We start from the raw sequence: 10,787 nt of genomic DNA, 5'->3' as shown, positions 1-10,787 counted from the left end.
ACCAATATATCCCTGGAAGCTTGGTGCTACCTCTTCCTCGAGGCCTCACAAGCCTGAAGACAAGCAATAGCTGCACCCCAATCAGTCCAACCAGGAACAACTCTACCCAGCTAGTACTACTAAGCTCTGAGTGCCTCTTGGATAGGAGGCTTTTGCTAAAATCAGTCATTAAGTCTCAGAGTTAATGCTTTATTGAGGTGAAGGGAGCAGTTCACACCCCAGCAATGATCTTCCAAGTATTTGCATGCCAACTCAAGGAGACAGAAGACTTCTGGGTCAAATTTAGGTTTTCTTTGCAATCACCAGGAATAGAAAGTTACAGTTCATATTTAGATCAAAACTTGAATTCTGCAGAAAACAATGTGGCTGCCAGTGGTATGTTGGTACAGTGTCCTACTACATATTTGTTCAGTCTCACCCTTGGCTGCTCATGAATGAGGGGAGCACTTAAAAAGAGACAGCAGAGTATAAAGAAGCAGAGAAGACCATTACCAAAAAAAGCCATTTTATTGAAAATGAAATTCAAAATTCAACTTAATATTACAATCATGAGAAAATGCCAAACAATTCAATTTACAGTTGCAACATACAATACAAATAGTCCCTTTGAAGTTAAAGTAAACTCATCCACAATCATTGTCTGTGGCACAAAGCAGAATGTGTTTGTACAATATGTGCATGAAAAGCAAATCTTGGGCAACAGCATTTGAAAAAAAAAATAAAAAAAAATTAAAGCTTGTATTTACACAAAATGCTACAAATATTTTGTTCCAGCAGAAATTCAAGACTGGTAAAGCATATTTAAGAAAAAAATGGAATGTCACTCATATTACCTAAAACAAAGGTTACTGTAAAAGTATGGTTTTTGGCTGATATACGTAAAAGTACTGCATTAAAAAAGCAAAGAGTTATCTGTAAACATGGAAGTAAACAAACATCTAAAAAAGTTCTCAGAAAATGTTAACATGAAATGCATTATATTTAAAAACAATAAGAAATTCAGGGGTTCAGAGAACTGGGCTTCTTTGATTTGTACTCATGGCTGGTACAGGTTATAATTATTGCTTTTGTTCATGGCTTGTCTGTCTGAATCCTGGCTTAGCGTGTCACCCAGATTCAACAGCAGGCTCCAGTAATCAAGGTGGAGCAATGAATGTGACAGTGCAAAAGTTTCCCCACTCAAGATGGCACCTGTTGAGACTGGTAAATCCTTGCTCAGGGGACTGCTGGCAGGACGTTCAAGACTAAGGAGTACGTAGCAGCTGGTCTGTACAAAGAATGTCGAAACGTCGCTCGAATTAAATTTGGGTCTAATCCAGCTTGCTCTATTCAGACATCTAGCCTCATGGACATCCATAGAGTGACTCACATTACTATCGAGAGAAGAATATAACCCTATATTTTGATATGGGACATCACACCAGTTCTCCTGTAGAGAAATCTTTGGTACAATCAGAGAGTTGGAGATTAACAAAGGCCATTTTTTTTTATCTCTAAATCCATGAACTGTGCCAACTGCCATTCCCCAAAGGAAAGGGCTAGAGTACCTCTAACAGGGACCCTCTTTCCTTTAGATGTTATGCACATCTCCTAATGTAAGTGATCCTGTCAGATTAACTAGAACACCTTTTTTCTTCCTGAAATTCTGAATCAAGAACATCTCCCAATGTATTTGGAGGCATTCTCAAAAAGCTTCGACAGGCAGTTGTGTACCAATTTGCCTGTGCATTGACCACAATCACTAGTAAAAATAGAGGGGGATTTTTCAAAAAGGATTTCAGAGCACAAATTCCCCTGAAAGTCAATGGAACTTGGGCACTTGAATGCTGAGGTGCTTTGGAAAGTCCCCACATTACCTGCCGGCAGAGTAAAGACATTTGTCTGCTTGATCGTGGGAGGCAAACACACAAAGTTAAGTGTGCATTTTGCATCACACAGCCAGGTATGTAAACGTTTTGAAAGGCTGTCCCTACTGGTCCAGTTTAAAGAAACACGGGGACACACGAAAGAGCTCTGTTGGGTGCTGCGCAAAACAAGAATCTGGTCTAGGCTGGACTGATCCAGAAATGAAATGAAGTGCTTGAGTCTTACAACAAAGTCTTTGAAAAAAAAAAAAATCTGGGTTGCTGCCTGCAGCCACTCTAACAACATTTGAACACAAAAGCATCCCTAAAAATTACTTAATATGCACACAGTAAATCTTAAAAAGCCCTTCTCAGCAATAACAAATAATGTACAAATATAGTACCTTTTATTAAATAGGAAACAGCTTGCACTGGCAGTACATTTTTTTTTCTCTTGCTTACTAAACAAAAAACAAAACTGAAATGTGTAACCAGACACTGGCTTTTAAGTGCTGCTGAAAGTAACAAATGTATTTTACAGTTACAAATAAATGGACAGTGGTACGCTTCAAGCCACCACGAACAAACAATAAATAGAATCAATTACAGCTTCCATCTTTGAAGGAACGCTACGTATTAGAAAAGTGTCTTATTCATTTAAGCATACTTGGTATACAACCTTTAGAAGGCAAAGATTTTTTTTTGAAAGAGCACGTAACCGTACCAAATTGGGAGGAATGTACCGTGATAATGTTCAGTCTCGTAAGACGACGGTCTTGGCTATTAACTGATTATGATAATGTGGACGTTGTCCGATGAAGTCATCAGACCGTGTGACTTCGTTCACTGGCTGTTTATTGTGAGGGTAGCCCAAGTACAGCCTGTGACTCTCCTCATTATCGAGACGGAGTAGCAGCCCAAGGAGAATACTGGTTATTACATGCGATTTAATCTGGTTGGACCGTGAGAGAGCGCTGGGTGATGGGAGCTGAGAGCCTACACAGGCCATACCTCTTACTGAGGGTCAGGGTAGCTGCACTCTCCTCCATACGATATCCCCAATTCAGCAAACACTTTAGCACGTGCTCAAGTGCAGCTGAAGGTGAATGAGATTAAGTTCAGGCTAAAAATTAAGCACCTGCTTAAGTCTTATCCTGACACTGAATGGACTGCGGATCCAGGGTTAAATGTGTGCATTAGGAGCCTAATCCAAAAGCCAAGTAAAATCAGCAGAAAGATTCCCACTCCCTTGAGCTGACTCTGGATCAGGCCGTACCTACAGGCCTCAGGCTTGGCAAAATGTGGGTACCTCAGCTTTATAGGTCGGTAGCAGACAGACTGCTGAAAGGTCATGGGTGCAATTTCATATCCCTGTATCCATGTACCATGGTTAGGAGCCCTGTGTGTGGCTTTAAGGTGACTGTCATCTTCAGCGTAAAGTTTGAAGATCTGCGTATTGCTGAACACTGAACCCGCAGAGCATTGGTCTGCAGTGCAGTGGTTCCCTTGTGCTTGTTTCTTGAATATGACAACTGCCATATCTCTTTAAAAGAAAACAAAACAAACCAAAAAGGTCCTCGCCCCTCTAGCATTTGATGCTAATGAATGGTGTCACTTTAAAAAGCTAAAGCGTTTTGGTCTAGATTCTTACCCCCAATGGTTACATAGAGCTGGTTGAGACGTCAGTGAACAACGGTGATGACAATTTCCCGATGTCTACCTGACTTACACTTCTGAGCAATTATACAGCCAGCCAGTTTTACAGTCTGAAACTGCCAAATGTCACCATGTTGGCACGGTGTCGAAAATCCCAACGTTCTGTCAAAATTCAAAATCATGTGATGCTTTTTCATTGGAAATTTTTCAAATTCTTCTGAAAAAAATTGGAGCAGACAGGGGAAATCTGAGGGGAGAAACACTGATTTCCTCTCTTCGTTTTTCAACCATCTCAGTAATTGCTGATTAAAAGGCAAGATTGTGTTGAAGGCAACCAGATATCAAATAACATTTTAAATACACTATTTCCTTCATAAGTTATAAAAAGATCATACATCCAAAATCATTTGATATGGATGCATTTGGGTTGCTTTTTTTAAAAAAAAAAATCACATTGTAAACTAGTTCACACTGGAACTGCTTTTCAGGTATGGGTTTGAGGTTTACACCATTGAAGAAATGTAATAATTAACACCCCCCAACCCCCACTTTTAGAGACCGAAGTCAACATATTACATTAAGAAACATTTCAAGGGTCCAAACATCATTAAATAATTATAAATATTCCTTTAAAGTTATATGATGATCCATGTTAGCAAATAACCTCAAATTTTACACATTCATAATTTAATAAAAAAAAAAGTAGCCAAACGCAATACTATCTATACCATTTTGGCTCTAGTAACATATTGCCGCTTTCATTTTTTGCTTCAGTAATAATATTTTGTTTTTTCTTTTAGAGGGTTTTTTTGGTTCATGGACAAAGGCAAAAATAATTATACAAAAGCAAAAAAGAAACCCCATGGTTGTCTAGTCAGGTGGGTAACTTCAAGACTCATTTCTTTAAGTACAAAAAAAAGCAATGAATGGAAAAAGTTCAAACTTTTATCTGCAGCAAGGCTTGGACTCAATTTTGGAACACGTGCTATGAGCTGAATTTATTACACCAGATTGGAAACAACTTGATCTATGCTTTCCCTTTTATGTGCACCAATACAAGCCAGTTGAATTGCACTACATGTGTGAACAGGGTCCCATACATTGTATGATTGCAACTGTATCATCTAGAGTTCAAGGTTTTTTTAAAAATAAAATGGAATGCAGCCTTTGCCTTGCATCACCATATTTCTCCTGATAATTGGGGAGTCCATTTTCTCCTTATTGGCAAAAGAACTCATTATTTATGACAACAGTCGAAAAAAAAAAAAACCAAACCAAAAATAATGGGGTTATTATTGTGTGTAAAAAGCACATTTTAAATATCAAAGAAGGTAAAATGTTTCCAAGAAAAATATGTGCTTTGATCCACATAATCTGAAACATGGATGGTGGTAGGTTGGTCACTCTTGTTTTTTATGGCCATTATCATCCCAACTAAACAGTTGCACATATCAGTAAAATCTTTTTTTTTTTTTAAAAAACAGGCACTTTGTAGTAAGTCAACCATATGTTTGTTTTTTTTGGCTCACGGAGATTGGGCCACGTAGAGGAAATTTCAATATGGCCTCCAAACGGACTCATCCATTCTGCCACTAGAATTCAAAACAGTTGGGGAGCTGCTGTGGCTTCCATCTGCCTCCACACCGTCATTCTGGTTCGGCAAGTTAGGATTTAATAGTGTGCTGCCGTTCGATGTGGTGGTGCAGGGAGGAAGCATTCTGGAAGGGGAGCGGTCTCCCCCCGGCACCATGGGGAACTGGTATGATCCTGATGAAGTGCCATAGTAGAGATATGGAGTGCTGCTGGTCTGGAATGGTCCACTTTGGTTTTGGGAAGAGCCTGGGTAGGGTGGTGGCAAGTAGGTATGGTAGTGAGTGGTTGCTGACATACCCAGTGACATGCCTGAGGTGACTGGCGGTGTATAGGTAAAGGTAGCTGGATAGTGCATTCGTGGGTTGGAGAACCGGCTCTCAGTGAGGGATGAAATGCTTGTGAACTGCCTGGGATCTGAAAATGGGCCCAGCTCTGAAGCACCTAAAAATTATAACAAAAGATGGGGGAAAAATTCTGTAAATATCAGTTTGTTTTAATAAAGTGATGATATTTTTTTTTTTTTAAAGAAAACCCCGACTTCTTTTGGTCCCAGAAAAGAACATCAAATCATATCAAATCATACATTGCAAGGAACAGAATCATATACCTGTCTCGTACAAACGCTGGGCTGAGGTCATCCCTGGTGTGACCCCACTGCTGTCAATGGAGGTTGCAGTATTGCCAACCCGAAGCGTTCAAAGCAAAATTAATGAGATTTGCTTTAAAAAAAAATTAAAAAATCATAGGATTGGGGAAAAAATGGAATATTTTATCTGCCTGAGCCTTGAGGGTGAAGATGGGCCCTGCTGAAGGCTCTTCTCCACAACTCTGAGGACTAGCAGCGTTATTTTTGCTTTTACAGGAAAGCTAAGATTCTTATTTGATTGCCTGCATTCAGGAACCGGGGCTTTGGGATACAAAGAAAACCTCACCCAAAGGATGATTAAGTTATGAAAGTTGGCAACACCCCGTTAATTGCACCAGAGATGTTAATGGAGTTGCACCAGGGATGACGAGGCCCCACTTCTCTTATCATTCATTTTATTTCAGGTCCATGGTTCACTAGACTAGATTGCTGTTTCTGGTAAAGGCTATTTACTGCATGACTTTCAAAACAGGGCCAGCTACCAAACTGCTAAGAAGTACGAGAGCTTTCATTTTTAGTACGGTGAATGGAAACTTATAAGCCCAACACTAGTTCTGCTACTGAAAGAAATTGCCTGCCGTTGGTATTTCTTCAGGACGGCTATAAATGGACCAACACAACACATAGCTAGGGCAAACCTCCCGGTGATAACACTCTACAGCAAGTTTGACTCTGAAGTGAATGTAGAGATGGGTGAACTCGTTTTGGCTGACGTTCAAGTCCAATCAAACCTCCTCTGAAAGCAGCACTGGAACTTACAGGTTAGTTGGTTAGTGTTCTGCTTAGGAGACTTGTGGGGGAAAAGCAGCAGAATAAGGTGTGGTGCAAGATGGAGCAGCGTGAGAGGAAAACAACGCGTAGAAAACGGAGAGGGAGAAGGGATAAAAAGAAGTTTAATGAAAAAGTTACAAGGCAGCAAAGGCCCACTCCTGAACCTTTTCAAGGTGTGAAAGAGATCACCGATGCATGTTACTGAATCCCTTTATCTTCCACCACCTCTCCTTCTCTCTACTCCACTCTCTCTTTTGACATTACATATTTATGCAAAAGGAATCCAGATGTAAATTCCAGGGGAAATGATCATGAAACCTTGGTTTACCCATCTCTTCTCCCACAACTCTTTTCTTCAAAGGGAACTCAGCCCCCAAGTCCTCAACCCCCGGGTGTCAGAATCACTATATTAAAGACTGAAGTTTCTGCTTTATCTGAGATAGAAACTATTGTCCAGGGGGTAGCAGTGCATTTTAAACATGACCTGCAGACATTCCCATGTACAGAGAGGGTGGCTTCATTTCTCTGGCCATTTTATTTAGAGACAATAATGGTAACTGCTATAGACAACCCCAAAATCAAAGGATCTTGCGGAGACTGCCAGCAGGCATGGTGGCTCTTGTGATGTGAACAGTGACCAGCAGAAACCGGACCAGGACATCAATTTATTTAACATAAACCACTAAAATGATGTCAGGTGATAAACAGGAACGTGCTGAGGAACAGTCTTCAGATCCAGATCAAGTTTAGGGTAAAGTATTTGGGCTTCATCCAACAAGGAATCAAAATCATAGTATACGACTGAGATCGAGGGATTCTAATGCAACCCTTCCTGAAATACAATCCTTATCTGGAGTTGAATCAGTGACCTAGAAGTGAACAGCTTTGTATCCATTATCAACCGCCTAAACCATAACACTATGGAATGTAATATAACTTGTACCTTTATAGCAAACACCCTACCACTTGCTGAAAACGTCTTTGATTCCCAACTGCAAACAACAGCCAGAGGCCATACCACCCAGAAACAAAGCTGTTATTCTGGAACATTATCTCTGATATTGTGAAAAAGCCTGATATGTATCTGGAAATATAAGGACATTGTATAATTTCCTCGGCTGCTCCAGATACCGAGCCTCAAGCTGTTAGCGCTTACACTGAATTTAGACAAATGTAACTCCACTCTGCCTACTTTCCCCTGGCATGATTCAAAAAAGACCTTTAAATATAAAAATAGACTGTGTATGTATAAGGCTATTTATATAAGCGCGCACTTTGTATTGCTTTTTTCTTTATGATTAATACAATATTTTTTTTAAAAGAGCACAATTGAGATATTTTGACTTTTTGAAAAGTCTATTTTGTTATCACTGTTGATTGCAAAATATAGGCCCCTTTACCAAATGCCAAAGCAATGAAACCTTTCCTACTCTTGGTCAATGGTTTGTCTTCCCTGTTCCTACTTCCAGTTCAGCACATGTATAAACCACCTCCTAAGCAAAGCTAGGAGCACTGCCAAGAAACAAGCTGCCCACTCACGCCCATTCAGTACATGCCCAGGCTTGCATCTATGGCACAACAGATGGCCCAATGTGGTTCTAAGCCATCTTAAGCCACTCAGGCTTGCTCTTGGACCTAATTTTGTAAGTTTAGTCATGTGTGGGTGGAGCTTATTTCTCAGTAGTATGTCAGGCTTGCTCAGGAGACCGTTTAAATGTACCCTGTGATACTTTCCCAATTTTCCAAATCTCCCTCTAGCTAAATATTTTGGACATCCTTCTGAGCTTTTGGATTTTGTTGCTTGAAACTACAATTCGAATTTGTAGTATTTCTCTATCTCATTGGAGGGCCGACCAGAAGTGTTGCACTACCGGCGTTATTCTCTAGAAAATAAATTTGCACCCTCTGCCTCATGCCCCATCCTTCTCAATCTTGCTTTTCCAAATGTATCTTGAACCTCTAGCTCTAAGAATAGTACTCAGACTCTATCCGGCTATGAAACTTCGCAGTCTCCTTTTGTCCTAACCTTTGTCTTTCCCCTCGTTGCTACCAACTCCCATCCTTTAGTTTGAACTCAGGCCCCAATCCTGCAACTATTTAAGTTGTGTAAATGTAGACACATGCTTAGAGCCAGATCCTATCCCACCGAATGGGTGCCTCAGTGCTCCACCCGATCACGTTATGGGAAAAAAGTAGATGGGTCCGTCTCCACAGTACACTTGTGTGACATAGGGCATGGACACATGTAACAACTGAACTGTTCCCAAATCTCACTATTTAGGAACCAATTCATGATTGTTGTGGGTCGGACGTGTCCACACATACAATCCTCTAGCATTTTAGGTAGAACGCTAACCTTCGAAGTGCTCACCTGCTGTGACCATGACATCTAGAGATGGGAGTGAGCACCCAGACCAGCCTGCCTCACAGTAGGTGAGTGGGGCAGTGGGGGGAGGCCCAGGATGTGGACGACCTGTGGCTGGGCGTGCTTTCACTTTTCTCCTTTCTCTTCTCTCCTAAAATTGGGTTCAATAAAGTCAAGTAGCCTGCACTTGATTGAATTCTGCATTGCACTTGCCTGTCTTAGGGCACTTAAGGGCAGAGGGGGTGCTTGGACCCACACTTCTGGGTTCCCAGGGGCTAGAGGGAGGGCACAAAAAGGGCCCACAGTTGAGTAGGGAGTGAAGATATAGGTGTTAGAAAGATAGCTTCCACTGAAGAAGCTGTGCAAGGGAACTCATTGATAACAAATAGGTGGGCAGTAGAGTTGTGGCTGCATACCAGAGTGGCCAATTGCAGCAGGGGACTGGGGGAGGGCATGGCAAGTGATGCAGAGTGGGATGCCTGGGAGATCGACCTGACCCATCTCGCAGAACACTTGGTGTCCACAAGTAACACTGAACCGATGCACTATGCACTAGATCAAATGAGTACCAGATTAGGTACACTTTTGAACTATTCTAGGTGGTTTTAAAACAGTTTAACAGGTTTGTAGGTCTGTCCATTTCAGGGTTAAACTACATGTAAACCAGGCTAAGTGTTACTTGTGTCCATAACCTTAGTCTTAAGGGGAAGATGATGGTATGTTACAAAAGCAGGTGTGTAATTTTTGAGGGACTCAAACAGGGTGGAATAGGGTCACCTGACCCCGCATAGGCCCCCTAATAGGTAAAGTGGGATCTGGAGTTCTTTGCTGCAATAGAAAACTAGATAGTCAGCTCTTCTGGGTGTTGAATCTAGTCGTATTTGTGCTTGCACTGTGAAGTGCTGTGCACCCAAGTAGCAAGGAAGATGCAGGAAAGTATTTATGATCCCTTCCATGACTGAAGATTCACATTGATTTTTTGTCTGATAAAACAGTGGGAAAAGCACTTTAATGTTGCAGCCTCTTGATCTCTGCAAGTGTTACTTTGAGCAAGTGTAGCAGGCAAGCTGCAGCCTGTTTCATGGCTGCAAACCTTGGCTCAGCTGCACCTCTTTAGAAAACGTTGCATTTCCCCTCTTACCTCTGTACAGCCAGAAATGGAAATAGGTACTCCTACTGCTCTTTCTTCTTCCTCTATGATATCACCATTTTATGGAGTTTGACAATACAAAAGAAAAAGAGAAGTGTAACAGGGAGCTCCTGTTACATTAAGGGAGAAGTAGCAGCAGGTGGAGGAAGACTGTGAATTATGCTTCAGGGGAGGGGGACCGGCAGCCAGGGACACACACAGGGTGCAAGTGCCTATTGTAGGGCAAGCTGCCTAGCAGTAGGACACTAGGGCAGAGCCCTGGTTAGGCAGTAAGGGCACCAGCAGTAAGCTGCCCTGGAGGCCGAAGGGATATACCTGTGGCTGGTCAGGAGAGCACCTGGGAGCCAGGAGATATAAGCCTGGGCCCCCAAGGCAGAGGGGTGGTGCAGCCCTGAATTTGGTCAGGAGAGGAGCTCCTGCCTGTTCAGGCTGGTGGGGATTAACAGCTGGAAGCCAGGAGCCTGAGACAGCCAGAGAACGGGGAGGAGGCTTGACATAGTATAATAACCCAGACGGAAAGTGCTTGAATTTGAAGTGGTTGCTTGGATTTTTTGCTCCAGATTACACCCACGGACTGGATGTGGCTGATAGGGGAAGAAAGGAGACCACAGAGGTGCTTAAAGAGCATGCTGTTGAGCCCAGCCAGGGGCAGGGGCACAAGGCACAGTAGGCTGAGGCAAAGAAGACTAGGGCCTGAGCCCAAAGCGGGCAACAGGAGTGGCAAGGGCCATCAAGACGCTGAGACTGAATGGCCAGGCCCGA

General features: G+C 42.1%; 1 protein-coding gene across 1 annotated transcript in view; it reads right to left on the bottom strand.

Annotated features, from left to right (window-relative positions):
• Window positions 1-506: 506 nt before the first annotated feature.
• The window catches only part of RUNX2 (runt related transcription factor 2), a 131,753-nt gene continuing 121,472 nt past the window's right edge, over window positions 507-10,787 (bottom strand). Inside the window, exon 7 of the mRNA XM_025209577.1 lies at window positions 507-5,534. Within this exon, the coding sequence (XP_025065362.1) occupies window positions 5,056-5,534 (479 nt within the window). The 3' untranslated portion in view covers window positions 507-5,055. The remainder of the gene's footprint in view (window positions 5,535-10,787) is intronic.

This window comes from Alligator sinensis, unplaced genomic scaffold (assembly GCF_000455745.1).
Source record: "Alligator sinensis unplaced genomic scaffold, ASM45574v1 scaffold1156_1, whole genome shotgun sequence".
NCBI lineage: Eukaryota > Metazoa > Chordata > Crocodylia > Alligatoridae > Alligator > Alligator sinensis.
Note: the sequence above shows the minus strand (reverse complement) of the source record. Positions and strands in the feature narration are given on the sequence as shown.